Genomic DNA, 27,149 nt, shown 5'->3' on the forward strand with positions numbered 1-27,149 from the left:
TGCAAACTCCTAAATAATATATGAATCTAACATTCTTTACACCGCTTTAGATTTTAGCATCATCATTAACAGGGAAAGCACAACACTCTGAACTCCAGTTTTGGCTGGTGAATAAACGAGGAACAGATTTTCAACTGGTTGATTTAAAATGGTGTGTCAAACTTTAAATTTACCTCTTCTGCACAAAGCCAGATTACTTGGGTTTTTTCCATGGAGCTAAGTGCGGTAGTGGCTATTTAATCCCCATACCTTGCATGAGGTGGGACTGCCGCACAGTTAATCTGCAGCTGCTACTCCAGCTCAGAGGTCACTACCTTTCCATGCTCCACATGTAGGAGTTCTGGCCCACTACAACCATGTAGCCACAGATCCTGTGTCCCCTTGAATGGCCTGTTGAAGTCTTGCAAATATCATTCACTCCCACTCTGCTTAGTTCCAGGCACAAAGCCTGATTTTTAGAACTAGTCAGAAAACATATTTTCTGAATCCCTCCACTTTCCTCTTACGTCTCTATGGATTTCTGCAGATAACAGCTTTAAACACACAGAGCAAGGACAGGGGAAGGAGATTTGCCTCTCAGAACAGAAGCTGGAATTTCCTGCTAATGCTAAACAATAGCATATATATGGCTTTGGAATCTGGACTACCAGATTAGGCTGAGTGGGTTGATAAAGAATTACAATTTACATTTGAGTTTTTAAAATCTCACCTACTTGAATTCATTCCTGTCAATTATTAAACTCAGATCCTTCAACTCCGATGCATATGGACATTCAACAGAAGTGAGATCCATATTTACCACACTAATGAAACACACGCTATTGTAACCCACACACCTCCTGGGTGTGTGTGTTCTGTCCCTTTTAGTGGCACTGAGACCACTTAGAGAGAGAACTAAAATGAGTCTGCTCTACAGCCTTAGCTAACAGTCAGTTAGCTTTTAGCTCATGCAGTAGAGGCTTTTGCATTATGCTCCAGAGGTCCCCGGTTCAATCCTGCCCGCCGATGACCTGGATCTGTCAGTGTTACATTATCACTACACTTGGGCCAATTTCTAGCCTGGCATAACTAGACATAGTCCAATTGACTTCAACAGATTTGGGTCTATTTATGAATGATGCTATAGGTACATTTTTCAGTTACCAAAGCAGACTTCCCATTTTCAAAAGTGACTGACACTTGGGTACTTAGCACCATTGATTTTCAGTGAGATTTAGGCTCCCAAGTCACTTTTGAAAATGGGGCTTAGCCTCCTAACTGAATTAGGAGCTTTTAAAAATTTTATCCAGTGCATTTAAATCTCAGTAATATCAAATAAGTGGGTTTCTGGGTTCCATTTATAAAACAAAATGAGTAGTTTAGTGGTTTGGCATTGCTTGATCTGAAAAGCCAGCATTTGTTGCCTTCTGAGACAAACTCTACTTCAGTCACAGTGGAGTAAATCCTGAATAATGCTACAGTGGAGTTATCTAGGTTCACACTGATCTATCTGAGAGCAGAAGCTGATTCTATGTCCTTGCCAATGAAAAGGGGCCTACAAGTAAAATTTTCAAAAGTGTCTAAATGAATTATGAGCATAAACATGCTCATAATAAATTATAAAAAAGGACAATTTTGAAATCTATTGACTGTCAATGAAAACTTAGACCCCTTAGTACCTAAATTGCTTCTGAAAATGGGACATAGGCACTTTTGAAAATTTTACCCTAACTCTTTGGGGTAAACTTGAAACACAAAAAGAAACTATACACAGATTCATCTCGAATGTATTACTGGCAAAGATTATGCCACCTGTAGAACTTTAGAAGCAATGTTACTGGACAAACAAATTGGTTTCCAATCAGGCCATAGCTGCACTGACCAAGTATTAGCCTTGACAACGCACACTGAGGCAGGATTCCAGTGTAAACTCAGGTCTGGGGCAACTTTCTTAGGCTTATCTGCTGCCTATGACACAGTGTGGAGGAATAGCCTCCTCCTGAAAGCCAGCAAAATTATCCCATGCAACAATAAAATTCTTCCAAGACATTCTGACCAACCTTTTGTGTTTTCCTAAGTGATCAGGTTAGCAGGCCATGCACTCTCAATGATGGCCTACCACAAGGATCAGTCTTAGCACCGATCCTGTTTCATATCCACACCAGTGGTCTTCCCCGAACAACATCACAGAAATTAATGCTGATGACATTGCTTTGACCATACAGGCACAGGATTTACCTACACAAAACAAATCCTTACTAAGGATGAACCTTAAAACCATTTTAATATGGAATAATATTTCTTATATTGACAGCTAAACCCAACATCATTCAGCTTATTGTGTCAGCATTTCATCTAAACAATCAAATGGCTAGTTAGGAACAGACCATGGATTTCTGTGGCTTGCAGATAAAACACGATCCCACCCTGGAATATGACCAGCACCTGAAAAATATTCATGACAGAATTAAGAATTAATTAATTAACATGTAAATTTCATCCAGAAACTGGCAGGAATGACCTGGGAGCCAATCAAAAACTTTGCAGACCTTGTCACTAGCTCTTATCTCCTGAACTGCGAAATACTGCTCACCCATCTGAACATGTAGCTCACACACATCGCTTGTTGACTGTCAATTTAAGAGCATCATGCAGATTAAGATGGGCACAATAAAACATGCCACAACCATGGCTTCCCGTACTGGTGCACATCCACCCACCCCAAGTTCATTCCAATATGATAATTCTTTGGAGGCTCCATCATATTTGAGGGAACAAGAATCTTCCAGTAGACGAAGACCTAAATATTATACTGAGATTCTGAATCAAATCAAGAAAATCTTTTAGGCTGGCAATGCAAGAGCTCAAAGATTCAAGGTTTCTCCCTGAAGATCAATGGTGAGCAAGGTGGAAGGACACCAACATCCTGAAAAAACACCACATCAGGGATTCAACTGAAGAACCCAATGGTTTTTCAATCCCACAGAAAATATGGCCCACCTTGAATCGCATCTGCACATCGCATGGCAGATGTGCCTATCTTCTCCATAAATGGGGTCTGAGATACAATCCTATTTGTGACTGAGGAAACGGCTTTCAAATTATGGAACACCTTGTCAATCAATGGCCCAAGTAATTCATGTGATGGTGGAATCACTGCCATTCACTCCGCATCACCTGAAGCAATCTTAATCTAGACTTGGGCATCTAACATTGCTGTTTTTAAGCCATACAGAAGGAACAGAAGAATGTATTCATATGCTGTAAGTGGATGGTTAATGGATTACTCACGGCAGATTAGTTTTCTTATTGGAGATGTAAAATAACAAGCAAGACATACTTTAAATTTCATAATCATATTCATCTGTGATGTAAACGAAGGTGTAAATTACATGTTGGGTGTGAAACCAAGTACAAGTGGTTGGAGTTGATTAATTTGTATTGATTTAGCATTCACCTGGTTTGCAGAATGGGCAGAATGATAGAAAGTGTAGTAAGAAAAGTTACTAAATAGAAGTGTGCAAAATAAAATGTGTGTTTGACAAAACTTGTTTTATCTTATACCCTTCTGTTAGGGTAAGGAAGCAGGAAAATGACTATCCTCCCCATTGGCATAGGAGTTTTGCCCACCCATTGAATGCCAGATCAGGGAAAACATGTTTTACCATTTTCACCCGTTTTCAGACCAATTTACCACACTCAGTACACAACTTCTCCATCACTTACATCTCTGCTCAGTTTGGCCCAGAGACTTCCATACTTGTTATAAGCATTCATGCAAGCTCTGATTTTGACCACCAATGTCCATTCTCCAACTGTTTTTTGAGCAATATTAGGAAACTCATTAATTGGCTTTTTATTGAAACACGACGTATAAATGCACTATGACAAAACTTGTTCTCTCTCTGAAGAATTCAGGTCTTCGTAATCAGAATTTTGCCAATTGATGGTAGCTCAGCACCTGTTTTTTGTCTGATAGAAGCTGTACAGTTACTATTATGGAAAAATGTGCTATTGTAAGATTGGGGAGGAAAAATCCTTTTAACCTGTTTAAAGCTTAAGACTTTGTGAGCTGTTACAAAATAATTGACTTGCCACACTCCCATGAAGCTATCTTGGTGGTTAATGGCCTTTGTGAAAGCTAATTCTTATTTTAAATTGAAAAATATTAATAAAGTTAATCTTATATAAAAAGTCTCCTGAAAGCAAAGCCACTTTCAATGCAGCTTGTGGTAAGTGTTCCTCTGCTTGCAAAAGAATAGGTGAGGGGAATACACACATGCTATCAATTTTAGTATATATTTATCTTTTCCCATTAGATTAGCAACTGTGGCCTCAAGTAACTCACTTCAGATAAAGCTAACCAGATCAGCTATTTTAAAAAGCTTTATCTTTCTGGGATTAAAATTTTGAGGGATTCTTAAAAAGGTAGCTAATTTAGAAGAGAAATATAAGTAAAACCCAAATGAGTGGATAAACTGGACAAGTCAGGCAGAATAACCAATTCAGATGCCTTTACCCAGAAGGATTTTGCAATTGGCAACCTCTGCTTCCTTGTCCTTGAAAATTGTTTACGAAAGACTTTTTTGTGTTCTTTTTTCATCTTTGGCCCTGTAGAATCTAAGGAGAAAAATATAATTGTGCCCTGACAAGCTCTGTACAGTTGTAAACAGCATGGACAGGACTGATATCACTTTAAACATTTGTTCTGTAAAATATGGATATAATTTGCATAGACCTCCCCCATGTATTTGAAAATAGTATTCACATCCTCGGCCACACCACTGGCCTGGGAACGGTGAACCGCGGCCAGTGGGAGCTGCGATCGCCTGAAACCTGCGGACGCTGCAGTTAAACAAACCGTCCCAGCCCGCCAGCGGATTTCCTGATAGGCCGCAATGCCAAGGTGCCGATCCTGTTTTAGGGTAAATTAACTCTGCTTCTTTTGAAGTAACAACCAAACTCTCCCTTGATTTGAGAGGCAGTAGCAGTGGGATTGGTTGACAATGATGATACGATCTGCATTAAATTAAGGGCACCCAATTCATTGTCATTTTGGATCCTTAGAGCAAATTCATACAACTCTCTTATTCAGAGAGTGAGTGCAGGAAAAGATAAGGCAGGTATATATGCATTGGCACAAGATGTACCTAAGCTTAGACTGACATTCATAAGAGGGGTGTTCCTACCCTCCAGCGACCTGTATCTAAAGTAAATTAGAGTTCCTTGAAACCAGTTTTGAGTGGCTTCTTTATACTTCTCTTATTATAGCTATTGTCCTTAATAGAAAGTTGTACCCATTTTGATTATCCCACCAGTATGAGAGTTCACAAGGTGAGCAGCAGTTCTCATTATCAAACGGTGATGTGTAGAAGATTCATTCCAACTGGCATTTCTAAATCTAATTCTAAAGATGACCACTTCCACATAAAATGAAGTAATCTGTGGCACTAGTTGCGTGAGAGAGATTATAAACCGGATTCCAACAAGTTGGCACCCAGTGTTTCATTCTTACATGTTAAAGAATAATATTTTCTGTCTGATGGTTACACCAGCAGGCTAAAAACTGGTTCATGGTCTCTTTCACTAAGCGTAACGTCATCAGTGTCAAAGTGACATCACTTTACAGCAAGAGGGCCATGCTGCTCACCCACCTAACATGAGGGGACGTTACAACTGTAATTAGAAATATATCTCTTCATGGTGACCAGAGCTTGGTAGCTAAGAGAATTTTTGGACCTCTGGCCAAAATAGGAGCAGTTTTGCCTTTAGAAGTGAGTGAACTGCTTCCTCTAAGCCAAAGCCATGATCATTGAGATCCTAATTCTGCAAGGCATTGACCACTCTCACATCAATTCCCACTGGAGTCAATGGCAGTTAAAAACTCTAACCAATTCACAGGATCAGGCACTTAATGACGGGGACATAGATGGGCCAGGACCGTGGTACTCTGCTTGTTCAATACAGAATTAAACTGCCTGTCTCTGTGACACAGTGCTACAGGATCCAAATTCACTTTTAAAGAAGGGCTTCTCAGTTGTAAGCAAAATAACAAATCCACATGGAAGTGACCAAGATTAAATCTTATGACAAATGATTTCCAAGCTCCATGTAACTGATTGACAGTTAAGGGCTGGAAACTACACACCATCTCAGAGTGAGTAATGGGCAGCAATTCCCTGGTAGCTATAAATTTACTACCTCTTCTGGTCTACCACATCCATTATAAAATAAAAGGGAAAAGAAAACTGAGTCTTGATTTATCATCGGAAATTTCTCTATATCGCTCATGCTTTAATGTGCCTGTTGAATGGTTCCATTCCAAAAAATGTGAAAAATGGTAAATCAGGCACTTGGAAGGGATTTCATAGACATTTTCCCTAAGTAAGAACTTAATTATGGTTAATTGCTCCAGTGTACATACTGAAATAAAGAACTATCATGGAAGAGGTCAAATGGCTTCAGTACTGTAAGAAAATTAGGTTATTTTCTCTGTTTCAGTTATAATTAATACATTAATTGTACAGGAGGTCAATCTAGATGATCAGAAGGGCCAAGTGCTCAGAGTGCTGTACATAACAGAATAATATGCCACCCTCATAAAATACAAACAAGTGTGGGGGCCCAAGTGCAAAAAAAGGAAAAAGGAATTGAAGGAACTTTGGTAAATATAGGGCCAATTGTGATGGTCTAATTGGAAATTGTTTTGTTTTTTTGAGGGAGGGCACTTTAAAATGCTTTTTAAAGGTGAGACGAATAAATGAGAAGGACTCCATAAGGAATGAGTCGCACTTTGTGACCTCATCAAAGGAAAGGTCCAGTCACTTGCGGATTGAAAAGCAGGGTGGAAATCCTCAAATGCCTGGACAGTTGGAATGTAGATTTAGAGTGTAGATAAGGCACCAACACTGGTGTTCAAAGTAGCCAGAAGCAACACCTATTTTAGTCTTGGGCTAGTTCACAACCTATTTGCTTTAAGTATGGTCTTTGACTATTTGCTATTTGATTCTGAAATGTATTTGTCACCTCTTCTTTATGGTTTCCTGCCTGGGTGCCTCAAATGTTTATAAACTGGAGGAGAGATATTCATAAGATTTCCACATGGCTGCACAAAACAGCCCCTAGAATACATTCTTCCCGTAGCCGATGGAACCATATGACTCGCAAGCCAGCAAATGGCTCAGGCTCTAACACATAGCTGCCACTGATTGCCTCTCTTCTGATATACCACATCTAGCACATGGGAAAGATGTTGCTGTTAGATTTTAAGTGTGTGTGACTTTTTTTTTGGTATATGTATTGCAATTTGTACACAAATAATGTCATGTATACAACAAGAGGAAACTTGGCTAGTGATTGGTTCATAATATAATCTGATTGTTTTTTTCAGTTTTTAAATAAAATGACCAATATTTAATTTTATAAAGTGGCTACTCAACATAAAGCCAGTTGAAGTCAATGGAAAGACTCCCATTGACTTCACTGGATTTTGGATCAGGTCTCATCTGCTCAGTAAATACTTTTCAGAAGAGATTTTACTCTAAATTTGAATTTATATGCTAGGTATAATTGGCTGATTCTCTTCTGCACACCACCTTGTGCAGTTATGTACACCTGTGCAGTAAATATAACAGCATTTGATTTCGGTTGCATTTACATTTTGCTCTGGTGTAAGTGACTACATAAGATGCATGACAATGACAGTCAGGCTCAATGACTCTGAAAAGAAACTACTGTGTCCATAGTATGAACTTGCAGTCATTTTTAAGACACAACATGAAAAAAAAAATCTATCTTCTACAACTGGATCCTTGCTGATCTAAATAACTGCAAAAAAAGCAAACCAATTCATTACTTCAATACATTTTTAAAGTGGGACCTGGGAGAGGACATTTTAAATGGGGGAAAATATACCCCTGCTCCTGGGAGGATCTAGTCAGTGTTAGATTTATGAACAAGAGTATTTATACTAGAAACCCTGAATTAACCTTGAATGGTATGGCATTAACATGGGCTGCTCACATTTCAGGGAAGGATTTTCTGGAGAAAAACTTCACAGTTATGGGGAAAGGGGCCTAGCCCTACTGTTACGAAGAAAGGCCTTGCCAGAATAAGCTGAATAGCATTTAGATGACATTATCCAGCTTTTTGTTCCATTTATTTATACTCCAGAATTTGTTGGGCTCTTTCACTAACAATTACTGAAGAGAAAAATGTGATCTCAATTTGGAACCATTGGAGCAGGCAGACTCCATTTCCCCCCCAGGCTTCTCCAATTCACTGCTGATGCAGTGGCATGAGGGGTAGAGATCACTGTAACTGTACCTGCATCATTACAAATTCATGCACCATGTTTCAAGACTATGTAACCTATTTCCTTCTTACTTTCTGCTCTCATCTCATTTTGCATTTCTCTCCACTCTGCCTAAGTTGTAGAACAAACCACATCTTTCTCCCACTTCTGTCTCCATATCTTCCTTCATGCTGCCCCATATGCCTTGCAGCCCGGTCCCTGAGTGGATCCAACTTGCCTTCACATATTTGTCCCTCCTGAAAACACTTTCTGCAAGTAGGTCAATAAATCTTAGGCCTATGCATCCTCTCCCACCTACAGAAAAAGACCACACACATATCCACATCCACACATGTGGAACCAAAAAGACACAAATCTAACTTCACCATTTAATCAGTTGTTTTGTTGTTTCCCTACGCCCTTATTTTGTATATCATAAAGTTCAAGGGTTCATACCTTTTTATACTATGGACCACGTCTTGAGAAAGAGATTGTCTTATGAATTGCTCCTGCTTCCATTCATGATTGCATGGACCAGCACTCAGGCATTCATAATCCCATAAAAACCCCTAAGGCAATTACAGCAACATCTTACGTGGAAGATTAACATTAGGAAAGTGTCTACTATTTTTTTTCAGTACCTAACAAGGCCCATGTCAATGTGACATCTGAGGGCATTTTTAAGTCTCCATTGTTTAACACAGCAAAACGAATGAGCAGGGTCAGTGTCCTGTGATCAGCCAGTTCTCCGTGGAACAATACCAGGTGCTCTGCAGGCCACCCACAATCCAATTTATCTCATTATAACAAATTTGTGCAACCATTTTTATTAACTCCAGAATTTAAATCACTGTAGATAGAAGAAAAGGAGTACTTGTGGCACTTTAGAGATTAACAAATTGATTAGAGCATAAGCTTTCGTGAGCTACAGCTCACTTCATTGGATGCATTTCGTGAGCTGTAGCTCACGAAAGCTTATGCTCTAATAAATTTGTTAGTCTCTAAGGTGCCACAAGTACTCCTTTTCTTTTTGCGAATACAGACTAACACGGCTGCTACTCTGAAACCTGTAGATAGAAGGTTTATAACTGGCTTAGAAGTAATATTTCAAAGGAGAAATTTGGTTTGGTTTGATACAAATCATTCTTCTTCATGCCACTTCAGTTTTTGACCTGTCTACTGAAATTATCAACAAAGGTACAGTGGCAGTTTTGATATTTGATGAAACCAACAACTACTTCACTAAGGCAACCCATTAGACAGCATAAACAGTAAAAAATAACAGTAACATTCAGATGGTACATTTCCCTATGAGTCCATCACAGCTAAACAAAGATATATTCAGATGTATTTTAGAGATTTAGCTAATTTCAATTTATCTGGCTTTAACTTCCAGCCCCTGGTTCTGGTTATGCCTTTCTCTGCTAGATATTTTTACTACCTGGTATTTTTTCTCCAAAAGGTATGTATACAACATAATTAAGTCACCTCTTTATTTTCTTTTTGATAAAATTGAGTTCTTTAAGACACTTTCCCCAGCACTTGAATCATTTTTATGGCTCCTCTTTGCACCCACTCCTATATTTTTTTAGATTAGTGCATGTTGGTTTTGGAATAAAACTCAAACTTTTGCACATTTGTGCCTAATGAAGTAGAAAAGCAGCAATTACACATACCTCCTTTTGCTGGGTATAACTCCCATCTCCTCGCTGTCTCCTTCCTGAGTGACCTTCCTGGCCTGCCACCACTCGTCATCAGAGGCGTTGATAACGTGGAGGATATCTCCGAATTGGAAACTGAGTCCTTGACTTGGAAGGCCACTGTCCTTGCTTTTGTCATAGTCAAACATAGCTCTGGGGAAGGAAAATAAGGGTATGAAAACAGGCAATTAGACCAGTCTTGACAGCATTTACTACTGAACAACTTCTTGTAGTTTAAGCCCCTCTTATTCTTTCAATAGGGACCATAAGAATTACCTCTTCGTAATTTAAACTACTTTATTTCCTATTTTATTTCATAATGTTTATGCATTAATTGGAGAGTTTCAGAGCTTAGAGGATAAAACATACCTATTACCATGCATTTGTTTACAAAAATCTCTAGCTTGTAACGTTTAGACTCATGTCTGTGACAATGTATGATTGTAATGGTGTCCCCTTCTTATCTTCCTACAAAACATGCCATCGTCTCTGAGCACAAGCGAAAGACGTAACACGGACAGTATGATGACTAACTAGAAAGAAGAGAATGACAAATTTTTAGGGTCAAATTCTAGTTCTACTGAAGTCAATGACAGTTTTCCTATTAGTTACAAGTGAAGCCAGATTATGTACCCTGAGGGCCAGATTTTGCAGTGGGATTTGTGCGGGTGTTTGTATCTGGGGTTCCATGTAAGTGCAGAGGTCTGTCTCTATGAATCCAGTTGTAAAGTCTTGTTCTCAGTTTTATCCCATGGAAAACAAATAGGAAAGGTTTCTCCTAATAAAATACAGTTTGAAGAACCCAATAAACTGGAATGAACATTTCTTCTCCTGTGGAAAAAAAATCTGATTATAACTCCTATATACAGAATTCCTAGCTTAGTGTGGTCCCAAGGGTATGTACTAATTTGTATCCCCTATTGTTTGGGGAAAAGGTTTGAAAATCTTTATTAGTAAACATTTCCATATGAAGGATTTAATACAATTAATTGTTGCCCATTGTAGTGCAATTGCATAGAATAGTTATAGAAGCATTATGGGTAGTTTTAAAACACTCTAGGCTATTTCCTTTAATGAAAAGAATGTTTTTAAAATGAGTTGCCACAGTTGTTACTGTGTTGCTTTAGGTTGTATCTATACAACCACAGTCATTTCATAGCTGCAAGCACTCGTTCTGGATGAAATTATGTAAGGAGGAAAAATACATTAAAATAGTAAAAAGAAAAGGAGTACTTGTGGCACCTTAGCGATTAACAAATTTATTTTGTTAGTCTCTAAGGTGCCACAAGTACTCCTTTTCTTTTTGCGAATACAGACTAACACGGCTGCTACTCTGAAACCTGTCATTAAAATAGTATCTTCTCTTAAGGAGACTGTAGTTGTGCATCATGTATCTTTAGAAAAGTGACTACTGAAAGGGTTCTTTTATCCAGTGCAGCCACTCTAGTCGCTCATCTTAGATGGGTAAAGACAATAAAAGATCTGGCATTATTTCACTGAACTTTACACGATCTGTGGGACTGATTTCACTTGCGTCTTCCTTTTTCAATGCACTTTGAGCATGGATAACACTTACATTCTTTTACTGCAGAAACAATGCCCAGTGAAGATACAGAAACCCTTTAAAAGCTTAGTCAGCAATTGGAATGTAACAAATTAATTGAATATATGACCTTTAAAGGGCCCTTGCCAGTAGTGGATCATCTGCTGCTCTGCAGTATAAGCCTACAATCAAGAGCTACATTAATCCAAATGGCATATTCTGATAGCTAAGAAATGAGTGAAGTCTTTCTTTCCTTGAGAAATTAATGGAAAATCATATCTGGAGAAATGGCAGTGCCCTCACTGACCACTTTTAAACCAAGAGCCTGTTTATAATTGGCTTTAAAAGATGAATTATCAGGCAGTGAAACTCTGACTTTTACTAAATGCCATGAGGGCTCACATGTATTAAACAAAAGCATTTTCTGAACAAGTCCATTAAATATTAATGTACCTTGATACGAAAGGCAGTAACAGCCTTATAGCCCTGGCAACAATGCCGAGTATCGGTTACATATAGTAGATTCTGAATCCATCCACAGTTAATTATCGCCAAACACATGACATCATTTTTGTGAAGCAGAGAATGAGCAAGACACTCTTACTCCAGAAGTAAAACAAATTACAATGGAAGTAATGGAAATGCTTCATCTTTTGAAAGTTCCAAGGCAAAAGGAATGATAGGTTTCAAAAGCTAAACGGTGGAAGGAAAAGAGGTTTTTGTTTCTGAACAGGCACTAGAGTCCCATGAGCTCATGCATTAGTCTAAAACTGCAGATTACCATGCTGGTTGATGCTAATGATGAATGCAGATGGTAATGTTTGCTGCTGACTTGTACACAACAGCGCCAATCAGTGTAACACTAATTAAAGTGAGATTGGAGATCTGAAACAAGAGAATTATCAAGGGCACATTTTATTGACTGAAACAATTCTTGGCTACTGTGCATTGCAAACATTGATTCCCGAAGGAAAATAATGCAACTGCTGATTTGAATCCCTTTTCCCTACACATCCCAGAGGAAGAGTCATATTGGAGTTCTGATCAAGGCTCTGGTTACACTGAAGACTTTCAGTCTGGGATAGCTAAAAAACAAAGGGTGATCTTGATTCAGCAAACTATTAAATATGTGCAATTACCTCATGTGAAGAGATGTAACTAATGGTGACCTCAGTAGGATTATTCATGTTTATAAAGTTACGCACATGCTTAAGGATTTGTGAGATTGAGGCCTAAAATGTTGTTGTTGTTTGTTATTATTTATTTATTTGTATAATGTGAGGAGCCCAAGTCATGGCCCAGGACCACTTTGTGCTAGGTGCTGCACAAACACAGAACAAAAACACAGTTCCTGCTCCAAACAGCTTCCAAATGAAGTATATTACCTGCACTTAGATGGTAAGCTCTTTGGGGCAGGGACTTCCCTTATTTTATGTCTATACAATGCACAACACTTTCGAGTATTCTATACAGCATGCATAAATTCAATTAATAAACAAAAATAATATACTGTATTTGACATAGCATCTTTCATACAAATGTATCCCAAAATGATACAGAATCTTAAAAAAAAACAACACAAAGAGAGGAATATAGTTAAAAGCTGAGGGTAAGAGATGTTTTTAGATATGATTTGCAAACAAAAGCAAACAAAGAAAATATTGCAAGGTGCAGGAAGACCCTTCCAAATGACAGGGTCTGCAGAGGAGAAGTATCTGGGTGAACTGTTCCAATGAAATCATCGTTGCCCCCTGGGTTCCTGTCTTCAGCTCAGGTCTGAGCCATCTCCAACACAAACCTTGTAGCTTTTTGGCAACCAGGGGCCCACTCCCTGCAGATATCACTCCTCCTGGAAATGTTGCCGTAATGTCTCTTATGAGATGTCCAGAGCATCAAGGGTTGCTGTGCTGACCCCATTTTTGTAAGCCTGATGAGAACGGGGGCCGCTGCTGGATCAAAGCTGGCCGGTCCCACTGTAGCAGGTGGTGACCACCTGTTATACCACCTACTGCTGTTGTAGCAGCTGTTGGGCCTTTAGATCATAGATCAACTGCTGCTACTGGCTGGCCATTTGTTGGAACAGTTGCTGTTGCTGCTATTGAGCATTCTGCTTGGCCATCCACTTTTAACACCTGATCCACATCCATCCAGCTATGAGGAAAATGTCCTTCCCCCTTCTTTAGCGTCTCCCCCTTTATTTATATATGTATTTATTTTTGTAAGGTTTGATTGACTCCCTTACACAGGGACTCGGTTGTGTTTGCTTTCGTCATCAAATTTGTAGGGGGGTGGCTGGAGCAGTGCACCCTGGTGGACCTTCCTGTAGCCTGATGCAACCATGGGTATCCCCAGGGAAGAAGTCTCTCTCTCTCCCATTTCCACTGAGGCGGGCTCCAGTCCACCAGCTAGTTGTCCCTTCAGTCCTATACCATCCTTGGGGGTTTGGAGAAGCTTAGAACCAAAATGGTCTCAAACAAAAAGCAAGCCCAACTCAATACTAGGCTGTCCACCAATCTTCCCATGGTGCATCCCTGTCCTTTTCTTCAGGCTTGGTTCCCAAACAGTCTCTTGTTCGTTGCTCATTCCTTAGAATCTAACTGCTTCACCCCAATGGCTGCTCTAGCTAGCAGGCTCGTCCCTCGGCAGTTCTGCAGGCAAAGCTCCCTTCAGGGAAAGAGTCAGAGTTCTGTCCTCCTTTCTGGCCAGGCAGCCCTGAACTGAGCCAGACTCAGACCCAGGGCTAGCTGGGGACACAGGCTCTCCTTAACCCCTTCTGTGCTGGTGTGGGGCCTCTCTACCCCATCACATACCTGGAGTAGAATATTCCATGGTACATGAGATATTTCCAAACCGTATATAGCATTGTGTAGCAAACTCCGGTTTTTAATGGTGCAGATAAATACATGACCCAGAAGAAGAAATTAGATTTAAGGCAAGATAACAATACCTATTTCAACTACTTAGATATGTACTTATAGGGCCCTCTTCATTGCAGTATTGTAGCAGCTCTCAATCTGTAATGTATTTAGCCTGTGCGGTAGGGAAGTGTTATTATCCCCATTTTACAGGTGAGGAACTGAGGCATTTGCCTAAGTTCTCAGTCTGTGGCAGAGCAAGAAACTGAACCCAGGTATCCAGATCCCAGGCTAGTGTCCTAACCACAGTGACCTAATTCTCTTGTTGGCAGTTGTTCTGAAAGGTGGATGGATGTTAATCCATAACAAAAATATAAATGGAGGCAAGTAGAACTTATTTGTCTTAAACCTCCTAGGCAAGATCCAAACCCAAATTCCACAGGGAAAAGGCAAATTCTTTAACCACTATGCCAGTGGTCAGGGCCAGTAGGCTAACTGTGACAAGCTTGAAATGATGAGTGACTGCTTTCTTTGAGTCTCGAAAGTTTCATTTTTCTTTTGGTGTGGCTGAGAGCCCACATACAGATAACTTTCCAATCCAATCCTCTTTGCCACCAATTTAACTATAAAATAACAGTAAGACTTATCAGGCCAGATTCTCTGCTGGTGTAAATGGGTGTAGGTCTACTGTAGACAATGGATCTATGCCCATTCACACCAGCTGAGGATCTAGCCAGCAGTTGTAAAATGTCTGCTTGAGCAAATTTGCAGACACATAGTATCCTTGAAAGGAAGATAAATGTTCTCCCCTTTCACAGATGGGGAGTCCAAACCATGGAGAGGTTATATAATCTGTCCATTGTGATTCCATTTCAGAGCCAGAATTAGAGACAGGCTTCCTAGCTTTCTTTTCTGCACTCTATTAGATATGCTGCCCCTTCCGTGCAGAATCTATTTGAATATCGTGAGACGAAAACCAACGAAAACTATGATTATGTAATGTTATAGCTGTCACAAAAAGCACAATAGAACTGTGACTAAAAACACCTATAGCAAAATGCTTACAGCAGAGTGGGATCGCTACGCCACATTAAACTTTCAAAAAGAAAAGGAGTACTTGTGGCACCTTAGAGACTAACAAATTTATTAGAGCATAAGCTTTCGTGAGCTACAGCTCACTTCATCGAAAGCTTATGCTCTAATAAATTTGTTAATCTCTAAGGTGCCACAAGTACTCCTTTTCTTTTTGCGAATACAGACTAACACGGCTGCTACTCTGAAACCTGTCACTAAACTTTCAGATATTGACGTCAGAATTTATTTTTCCCTCTTGTCAGCCCAGCTTCTCCTGGTTTACACAGAAGTTAAACAGCATAATTGTGTGTTTATGGCATTCAGACCGGTTGCAATGGAACTGATTACAGTTCCAATCCCTGCAAGTGTTCAGTGCTCTGAGTTGCTACTGAAATTAGTGGGAGCGGTGTGTTGCTCAACACATCATAGGAATGACCCCTGAGCTAGCAGTGATTCAGGGTTATGCCTTCACTTCACATTCAAGGAAGAGGAGAGGACGGAGGAGGAGGAGATCCAAGACATCTTCCTTGGATATCTTAAACCTCTGTGCCATTCCAACAAAAACAGCTGAACGTATGACCCCATGTCAATATGATCTTTGACCTGGTATTTCCTGTAACCTCTTCCATCCTATAGATGTATTCTGTCACAGCAATATTGTTGTGCCTTTAGGACTTCAAGCCCGGGCTGCCACTGTTCTGCACTATGAATCCCAAATATCTCCCTCCCCACAAGCACCACCTTCAGCCCTTCTTCTGTCCTCTCCCTTTCCACAAAGAAGGCCCCTGACACACCTCTCTGAGTACTGAAGGAGAGAGAAAAGGTGGTAAGCATCAGACCTGCCTGCCTACATTGCCGGAACTGCCTATCCCACCTCCTTGCATAGAGCTGCTCTAGTGACACCCTATCCTTGGCCTCTGCTGGTTTTCAGCCTCAGAGACAGAGAGAGGTCTCATTGGAAGAGCAGATCGGGGCAGTGGCAGTTCTTTTGTGTGTTTTGAGCTGTGTTTCTTCCAGAACTGAGAATCTCCACCTCCATTCCCCCAACCAAACCCTGATAATTACCCAGCCACAGGTGGCAGCTGCATATGGGTGTTCTGGTTTCCAATGGGTTTATACTATGTCTGATATAATGGAAAGTCGGTCCCAGCTGAACACTTTTGAGGAGCAACTCTACAAAAGTGAAACACAAACAAACATTGCTAAATGGGTTTCTTCTTTAGCCTTTCCCCATTAATATTTGAGATTTATCTTTGCCCAAACATTCACTTCTCTACTGTTATCATTAATGCAGGTTGTCAGGATGACACTAAACTCTGTGAGAGCTCTGAGAGGTGTGCTTTTCATAAGGCTGAGGGGGTAGATATTAATTAAATAAGGGCCCCAAAAGTGGAAGAGTCTGCTGCTTCTCTCTCTACATCAGAATAACGCCAATGACACCAATGGAGCTGCTCTAGATATATGCCACTCTTCGTACTAAAATTCAGGCCCCAAATAGGCAAATATCAGTTTCACCGATGGAAACACAAACGTATGTGTTCTATCATTTTTATTTATTATCAAGGTCCTTGGTTTAATATCACACTAATAGGGGACAATTCACATTTTTTATTATTCCAGGTACTTAACAACAACTACATTGCAGGATTTGTTTCTGATATTTTACAAAAACTATTATTCTTTTTCTTTTTCATCCCTCTTCTGTATTGTGTGAATGTGTGACGGGGTCTTGTTTGAACTAGTTCCCATTATAGTTAGAAGGGGACCCAAACCAAGAGCGCAGATCTGAAAAGGCCAAAACTTTGGGAAAATTTTACTTGTGAGGAAATTTTTTTTGGCTCAGGCACATCCAGGCTTATCCAAAGCCCAGAAGTCATTGAAAGTCTTCCTATTGACTTCAAAGGGCTTTGGTGAGAGAATAAGGTTTCCCATCAAGAGGGGAAAACTAATTTTATTTGAGCTGCTTTAGAATACTGCAAATTCATTTACAATTAAGGCTCGGAGTGGGCAGAATTCTGTGACTGCACGGTACCCCACTGAAGGGATCAACTTGCAGAATTGGGTCTAAACCAGTAAATGAAACTTAAATTTCCCATAGATTAATAAGGAGGATTTCATATGTAGTATCACAACAACAGAGACTAAATAAACTATGTCCCCAAAAGCTGGGCTGTCACCTTCCATACTCCACAACTGAAGTTATGAACTTCATAATAATCTGCATTTTTACATCTTTGAGACTAAGTGTTTAAAGTTACAATCCAAAAGGTCTTAATACAGCACATGAATTAAGCCACCCTTACAAAAATTTCTAATGTCCAAAGCTGGGTCCTATTACATTTTAACATCTGAGGCTCTCTTGTTTGCTGCAGTGTTTTTGTTTAGCTTGTTCAGCAATTTTTCCACAGGCAGTCCATACCAGAAAACATATTCCGTATCATTGACCTCTTATTAGGATTTTGACTGAGAGTTTTGCCACTGACTTCAATAAAAAACAGGACTGAAGATAGCAGCATCATTTCCAGTTTCCAGAAAGGCTTACCTAACAAAAAGGAATTACTTTTTTTCTAGGGCTTACATCACAAAAGCTGTGTCTTGCATCTGTCCTTGGGGAATATTCCTTTCATTTTGCAGACCGTGCCTACAATATGCTGTCATGATCCTGAACATCAGCCATTCTGAAAAGAATTGTTTTAGCACTTGTGGTGGAGGTAAGTTTATTTGAGTTTGTAGTGGGCACTCTGTAGGTTTGCTCCATACAACAGAATCTTCTACACTGCAAAGCTTTAACACAACATTTTCAGAAGTGTTCACTAATGTTCTGTGCTTCCATTTTTACTTCAGTGGGAACTGTGGTTCCTCAGTATGTCTGAAAATCAGGTACAAAGTGTCGCTGTGTATCTTAAGATTTTATACTGCTGCCCATCACCATAGTCTCTGAGCGGCTTCCAGATAATATCAATAGTAAAATCGTTAGCAGACATCATGGCATCTCTGGCCCTTCTCTCTTTACAGTCTCAAAACTCTGAACGGGATAGGGGTTTTTTTTATGTGGGGGGAGGGAGGCAGGGCTAGGTTTTTGGGGATGGCTCAGAGTGGGTTGGAAATAGAAGTCTCAATGGGGGCACTCAAAAATGGACGCCTGTGATGTTAATGGACACTTCTGAAAAATGGCTGTAAGAGTCTCAAGTTACTGGAATGGTCATGAAACTTCTGGTGTCAGCAGCAGGGAGAATGATGATTAGGTTGTTTGCTCTTCAGTAGTTCCCTATTTTCTTTTTTTCTTTTTTTTATGTAGCACACAGGCTGCAGTCAGTGGGTGAGGCTTGAAAATTTGGGGTGAGATTCTAGGCTGTCTCTCTAAGAGGCCTACTACAGAACTCACAGGCCAGGGAGAGCAAGGGCTAAGACAATTTTAAGCTTCATGACCTGGGCTGTTCTGGGAGCTAAAACATCCCCCGGTGCAACACAGACAGCCCTGGAGGCTTGCCCAAGGGTATGTCTACACTGCAACCAGGGTGTGTGATTGCAGCACATGTAGACATATCCAAGCCAGCTGTAATTTAGCTAGCTTGGCTATTGACAGCTGTTATAACCATACAGCTAAGGGTAGCCTAGAATTCCTCCTTACATGTAAGGGGTTAAGAAGCTCAAATAACCTGGTTGGCACTTGACCAAAAGGACCAATGGGGAAAGAAGATAACTTTCAAATCTTGAGCGGGGACGGGGGGGGGAAGAGAAGGTTTTATTTTGTGTGTTCTCTTGGGAAGCAGAGAAGCATCAGGTCAGAAAACTCCTTCTCCTATAAACCATCCTAAAAAGTCTCTCATATTACAAAAATTGTAAGTAAAAGCCAGGCAAGGCGTGTTAAATTATCTTTTGTTTTCCTTGTGAATTTTTCCTTTGCTGGAGGGAGGTTTATTCCTGTTTTTTGTAACTTTGAAACTAAGCCTAGAGGAAGTTCTGCTGTGTTTTTGAATCTTTGGTTATGCTGTAAAGTTATTTTCTATCCTGATTTTACAAAGGTGGATTTTACAAAGGTGATTTTTACCTTTTTTTAAAATAAAATCCTTCTTTTAAGAACCTGACTGATTTCTCTATTGTCCTAAGACCCAGGGGTTTGGGTCTGTGATCACTTTGTAACCAATTGGTTTGGATATTATTCTCAAGCCTCCCCAGGAAAAGGGGGTGTAAGGGCTTGGGGGGATATTTTGAGGGAATAGGAACTCCAAGAGGTCCTTTCCCTGATTCTTTGTTAAAACACATGGTGGTGGCAGCCTACCCTCCAAGGGCAAATAATTTGTGCCTTGGGGAAGTTAACCTAAGCCGGTAGAAATAAGCTTAGGGCTTCTTTCATGTGGGTCCCCATATCTGTACCCTAGAGTTCAGAGTGGAGAGGGAACCCTGACAACAGCAGTGAAGCAGTGGCAGCAAGGACTTCAGCATAGGATAGCTGCTTGAGTAATTACCCAGATCCTAGTCAGCTTCACTCTGCTTTCGATACCTGAGCTAGCTAGATTAAAGCTAGCTTGGGTATAGCTACACATGCTGCAACCACACTCTGACTGTAGTGTAGACATACTCAGAATCTCCTCAGTTATGTGTGCTCTGGCCCTGCACCCAGACCAACCCTAGGCATGATCCCTACAGCAGTGTTTACAAGTGGAACCTTAGGAAGCAGGTTTCTGCTCATCTTCCATAGGGTGACCAGATGTTCTGATTTTATAGGGACAGTCCCGATTTTTGGGTCTTTTTCTTATAAGGGCTCCTATTACCCCCCACCCCGTCCCGATTTTTCACATTTCCTGTCTGGTCACCCTAACTGTGCCTGCCCTGGGGGAATTCTCCCCTGGCTGGATGCAGAATTTTTAAGGGCCCTTTTATGCTACACCAGCCATTTTATGGAGTTTAGAGGGGCTGTGGTGGGAATGAAGGTCTCAGTCTTGATTTCCAGGAGCTTGAATTTGGTATCAGAGTGTAGCGCTTGAGTCTTTGTACTCTTCCCACTCAAGGTTGATGACTCAGGAATACAGTTTATCAAATTTGGCATCCATGTCATAGCAGCTTTCAAATCCTATGGTTTGGCAAGTGTTTTTCCTAGAAGTTTTCAGGCATATAGGATGAGGTTTGGCTTTTCACGTGGGAGGCAGTATGTGCTTTGAGTGAGAAGGCTGCAGTTTATGTTTAGATTTGGCATTTTACAAGGTCCAGGGTGCTTCTGCAGTAGTTTTTGACTATTCTGAGGCTTTTCCTTACAAGATTAATTTGTTTCATAAGGGTTTTTAAGCTAGCCTTTCTAGTAGCTCAGTGAGACAGCTTCCATCCTGTTTTTCAGCTAGCCCCAAACTCAGCAACTAAGTTTCTAGGCCTCACACAAGTTTTATCTTACTTGACAGACTTTCTGTACATGAGATGGATTGTGTTTCCTATCAAATTCTAACATAATGAATAGTGTAACCATCTGAATAGCTATCCTTAAGAGATACGTTTCCCCTAGAGTTGTGTAAAAATTTCACAACGAACCCCCAAACCAGTCAAAATTCAGTGGGTTTTGAGTTTTATAACAAACTACAAACTTAGACCAGGTTTGTTCCAAGGTTTCATTTCAATGAAATTGGCCCTCTCTCCAAGTTAACTGAGTCGGTATGTTGTTTTGCATCAAAATCATGTGAAATTTGCAGTTCACCCTGGTTTTGATGTGAAAATGAGGTGAAACTGCAATTTTAACTGTGTTTGATTTGAGGTTGACAGAGAAGCTTATTGGCACAGAACAACTTGCGATTATCCATTTCCAGAATGGAACTGATGTGCGACTGGATGTCAAATCAAGGATACTTTAAATATGTAGTGTAATTTGCACTGAAATTGCAACACGAGTTGAAAAAATTGCAACAGGAGCTGAACTGTCTTTCTGCTCTATATATTTTGGAGCAATCTGCAATGTGTCTGTAAGTTACTTTTTACTTTTTATTTCATCACTATTAAGATACATGGACTTTCTATACAAATATTAAGAAATCAACCTGTATTTGTTATCTTTCAAAGACCCAATTGTGTTTTATCAACCTCTTCTCATTATCTGTGTATTTATTTTGTTCAAATTCCAAAAATGATAAGCAGACATTATAAATGTGCATCATAGAATCACAGAAGATTAGTGCTGGAAGAGACCTCAGGAGGTCATGTAATCACACCCCCTGCTCAAAACAGGACCAACACTAACTTAATTATCCCAGCCAGGGCTTTGTCAAGCCAGACCTTAAAAACCTCTAAGGATGGAGATTCCACCACCTCCCTAGGTAACGCATTCCAGTGTTTCACCACCCTCCTAGTGAAATAGTGTTTCCTAATATCCAACCTAGACCTCCTGCACTGAAACTTGAGACCATTGTTCCTTGATCTGATATTTCCATTGGAAGAATTTCCTATAATTATTTTCTCCAGGCCACTAATGTTGGGGGAGCTGTCCTATTCAAAAAATGATCCATCACACATCAGGCTGCTAACTGTGTTGTCAACGGGTCTGGATCAGTAACCTCCTTTGGACTGTAACCGAATAGAACTGCTATGGGTTCTTTGGGTAGCCGCTCTTCAGTTTAGTTTTAAAGGATGTATACCTATAGTATATGATGCTTACGTCTCAGAGAGAATGAGAGATCTCAATTCAGACGATATTTAGGGCAATCACCTCCTCAAAAATAACTCACAAAAGATATATATATATATTTTTTTAGAAAAAAATCCTCAGGAATAAGAATGTAAGAACAGCCACACTGGGTCAGACCAATGGTCCATCTAGCCCAGAACCCTGTCTTCCAACAGTGGTCAGTGTCAGATGCTTCAGAGGGAATGAACCAAAGAAAGCAATTATTGAGTGATCCATCTCCTGTCATCCAGTCCCAGCTTCTAGCAGTGAGAGGTTTAGAGACACCCAGAGCATGAGGTTGTGTCCCTGACCATCTTGGCTAATAGCCATTGATGGACCTATTCTCCATGAGAATTTATTATCTCCATTAGATTTATCTAATTATCTTTTTACATAGTTATACTTTTGGCCTTCACAACATCCCCTAGCAATGAGTTCTACAGGTTGACTGTGCATTGTGTGAAAAATAACTTCCTTATGTACCTACTTCATGATGATGTAGACTATTGTTGTATTTTGTTTCTAAGGTGTGTGGTATATATTTTTTTTTACAATCTCCCTCTTTCCCCCCAGCTGTTTTAGAACAGAAGCTGCCAGGTGGCCTTTGCTTCTGATAGTACCTACTCCTGGCTCTGCTGACTTTTTACTTTCTATATAAAAAGAATGAAAAGGAGTTTACCATATTCCATATATAGCTTGGTCTAATAAAGTAATAGTAAAAATATGTATTGCTGCTCCTAAGGGTGTTTTGATACTAATGCTTGGCCAGCACTTTAATTTTTAAAAATGTTTTAAAACAGCATTGAACAGAAGGTATTTTAATTACACACACTAGCATTGCCGATACAAAGCATGACAAATCACGAGTCCAGCCCCCCAGAATCATGAGATTTAAAAACAAAATGAAAAATGTTGTACTTTTATTTACCTTCTAGATTTTTTAGCCTTTAGGATTCTCTGCAATAACCTTTTCAAGCTTTTATCTGTTTGCTAGCAACTTGATTTTTTTCAAAATAAGAGCTGAGATTCTCATATAAACAGTTGACTCCAGGTGCTGGGACTTTAATAAAAACACCAAATAGCGCAAGATTTGGCAGCACTGTTACAGAATAAAATCTTCAGAAACCCATTTGTGATAGCTGAGGGAAACCTGAGGTAGCATCTGAGTATTTTGCTGGGTTTAGTATGTTTTGTTAAGTTTTACTTATCAGCAGTAATAAGTCACCATAACTGGAGAGCGATACACCTGATTTTCAGCACTCTCCTTAACCTCAAGGCAGATGTACCAGTCACAAAGCCCAATCAAGTTTGCATACTCAGTGTTAACTCTCAGCCCACAGGATGTTTAGCACAAACAGTACATTTCCTCTAATTGTGTTTTGCTCCATGTCTTGAGCAAAGCCTCTGCATTGCTTGCAATGCAGCTCATATGGTTCTGAGCCTAATCCACTGCTGCATTATTCTAAAGACCACTGATTTCTGTGGGGTGACACTAGCATCACTCTGAAGCAATGCAGCAGCAAACAAGCCCTCTGTGTTTACTATTCCATCTTAAATAAACCCTATAGTACAGCCCTTTGTGTTTTGAGTTCAGCTTTGTGAGCCAGAGCTGCTCTGCCCTTGCACTACAAAAGGCACATTTTAGACTTCAATAGAACTTGTATTGTTGCAAGGCTACCTATCCTTAAAGGGCCAAATGCAGATGGGATCCCTAAGAATAAACTCCTATTGAAATCAATGCGCCAAATCCTTACTCTGTCAAAGAGCTCCTGCTGTCTGAGTAAAATCTTTGGGAGATCTTCAGGATTTGGTTTCAGAGGCAATGGTGCTTCATGATTTCTCAGCTACCTGCATCAAATGATTGTGAATGGATTTTAACAAACTTCTTCCCTGTTCCACAGAAGAGTTATTTTCCATAAAAATTTCTCCATCAGTTTTTGCCAAACTATGCTGAATGCACGTGACACCTTCTCATTATTTCAGTTTTGCCTACTTTATTCTAGCAGATACTCCACTTCAAAGCAAATCTAGTGGTTTTTTCCCATTTATTAACTTTCAGGGCCACACAGAAGCAATTACTAAGCATGAGCCCCTATGCAGATTCTCTTTTCCCATTGCAGGGTATATTTTCTCTTTGTCAAAGTGACTTCTGTAGTCAAAGGCACAGCAGTTGATGTGATATTTACTTTCTCACAGACTTTTCCCCCTTACTCTGTCTAGCAACAGGTTTTCAAACATCTAAGGAACTTTTCTATTCTTTCAAGACTAATATTATGAATGTATGGTTCCAGAGTAGCAGCTGTGTTAGTTTGTATCCGCAAAAAGAACAGGAGTACTTGTGGCACCTTAGAGACTAACAAATTTATTTGGGCATAAGCTTTCTTGGGCTACAGCCCACTTCATCAGATGCATGCAGTGGAAAATACAGTAGAATGATTTTATATACTCAGAGAACATGAAACAATGGCTGTTACCATGCACACTATAACGAGAGCGATCAGTTAAGTTGAGCAATTATCAGCAGGAGAGAAAAAAAACCTTTTGTAGTGATAATCAAGATGGGCCATTTCCAGCAGTTGACAAGAACATGTGTATTTTTCCCCCCAACTGTTCCTCACACGTTCTTGTCAACTGCAGGAAATGGCCCATCTTGATTATCAATACAAAAGGTTTATTCCCCGCCCCCTGCTGGTAATAGCTCACCTTAACTGATCACTCTCATAGATTCATAGATACTAAGGTCAGAAGGGACCATTCTGATCATCTAGTCCGACCTCCTGCACAGCACAGGCCACAGAATCTCACCCACCCTCTCCTACGAAAAACCTCACTTATGTCTGAGCTATTGAAGTCCTTAAATCATGGTTTAAAGACTTCAAGGAGCAGAGAAGCCTCCCTCAAGTCAACCATGCCCCATGCTACAGAGGAAGGCAAAAAACCTCCAGGGCCTCCCCAATCTGCGATGGAGGAAAATTCCTTCCCGTCCCCAAATATGGCAATCATCTAAACCCTGAGCATATGGGCAAGACTGACCAGCTAGATACTACAGAAAATTCTTTCCTGGGTAACTCAGATCCCATCCATCTAATATCCCATCTCAGGGGATTAGTCCTATTTACCCTGACTATAGATCAATTACTTACCAAAATCCCATTATCCCATCATACCATCTCCTCCATAAACTTATCAAGTAGAATCTTAAAACCAGATAGATCTTTTGCCCCCACTGCTTCCCTTGGAAGGCTATTCCAAAACTTCACTCCTCTGATGGTTAAAAACCTTCGTCTAATTTCAAGTCTAAACTTCCTGGTGGCCAGTTTATACCCATTTGTTCTTGTGTCCACATTGGTGCTGAGCTGAAATAATTCCTCTCTCTCTCCTGTATTTATCCCTCGGATATATTTATAGAGGCAATCATATCTCCCCTCAACCTTCTTTTAGTTAGGCTAAACAAGCCAAGCTCCTCAAGTCTCCTTTCATAAGACAAGTTTTCCATTCCTCGGATCATCCTAGTAGCCCTTCTCTGTACCTGCTCCAGTTTGAATTCATCCTTTTTAAACATGGGAGACCAGAACTGCACACAGTATTCCAGGTGAGGTCTCACCAGTGCCTTGTATAATGGTACTAAAACCTCCTTATCCCTACTGGAAATACCTCTCCTGATGCACCCCAAAACCGCATTAGCTTTTTTCACAGCCATATCACATTGGGAGTTCATAGTCATCCTATGATCAACCAATACTCCAAGGTCCTTCTCCTCTTCCGTTACTTCTAATTGATGCGTCCCCAACTTATAACTAAAATTCTTGTTATTAATCCCTAAATGCATAACCTTACACTTCTCACTATTAAATTTCATCCTATTACTATTATTCCAGTTTACAAGGTCATCCAGATCCTCCTGTATAATATCCCGATCCTTCTCTGAATTGGCAATACCTCCCAGCTTTGTATCATCTACAAACTTTATTAGCACACTCCCACTTTTGGTGCCAAGGTCAGTAATAAAAAGATTAAATAAGATTGGTCCCAAAACCGATCCCTGAGGAACTCCACTGGTAACCTCCCTCCAACCTGACAGTTCGCCTTTTAGTAGGACCCGTTGCAGTCTCCCCTTTAACCAATTCCTTATCCACCTTTTGATGTTCATATTGATCCCCATCTTCTCCAATTTAACTAATAATTCCCCATGTGGCACGGTATCAAATGCCTTACTGAAATCTAGGTAAATTAGATCCACTGCATTTCCTTTATCTAAAAAATCTCATTATAGTGTGCATGGTAACAGCCATTGTTTCATGTTCTCTGTGTATATAAAATTGTTCTACTGTATTTTCCACTGCATGCATCTGATGAAGTGGGCTGTAGCCCATGAAAGCTTATGCCCAAATAAATTTGTTCGTCTCTAAGGTGCCACAAGTACTCCTGTTATTTTTGCGGATACAAACTAACACAGCTGCTACTCTGTACTCCTGTTCTTATTATGAATGTAGTAACAGATAACCAGATTTATTACAAGAATGATAAAAAAGGGTGTAAATTTCAGTACACTAAAGATTTCCACCTCACTCCCATAAACAAAACTGTCTGGACAGAGATAAAAGTGAAATATCTGACCAACATATCTGCAACATTTCAGCACCTTGATCTCTGTAAAAATTAAGAGTACATTTCTCCTGCACAGTCCTCTGATTTTTAAAAGCTTCTAAGTCACTTAGGTGCATTTGAAAATTTTACCGTAAGAAGCTTTAGGAAGGAGAGAATACCTTTAAGCGGCTTAGAACCTGGTAAGATGATGCGACTACAGATATTCTTGGCAGATTTCAATTTTTATTTTTTTTTATAATTTTGATGGATATTATCACTTAGGGCTGTCAAACGATTAAAAAAATTAATCGCGTGATTAATCGCATTGTTAAACAATACTAGAAAACCATTTAAATATTTGTTGATGTTTTCTACATTTTCAAATATATTGATTTCAATTACAACACAGAATACAAAATGTACACTGCTCACTTTATATTTATTTTTGATTACAGGTATTTGCACTGCAAAA

The 27,149-nt window shown here is 39.9% G+C and overlaps 1 protein-coding gene across 1 annotated transcript in view; it reads right to left on the reverse strand.

Moving 5' to 3' along the window:
• Positions 1-27,149, reverse strand: part of DLG2 (discs large MAGUK scaffold protein 2) — a 1,500,569-nt gene that overhangs the window by 67,392 nt on the left and 1,406,028 nt on the right. Inside the window, 1 exon segment of the mRNA XM_043504108.1 lies at positions 9,949-10,125. Coding sequence (XP_043360043.1) covers positions 9,949-10,125 — 177 coding nt within the window.

The sequence above is a fragment of the Dermochelys coriacea genome, chromosome 1, assembly GCF_009764565.3.
Source record: "Dermochelys coriacea isolate rDerCor1 chromosome 1, rDerCor1.pri.v4, whole genome shotgun sequence".
NCBI classification, from domain to species: Eukaryota; Metazoa; Chordata; order Testudines; family Dermochelyidae; genus Dermochelys; species Dermochelys coriacea.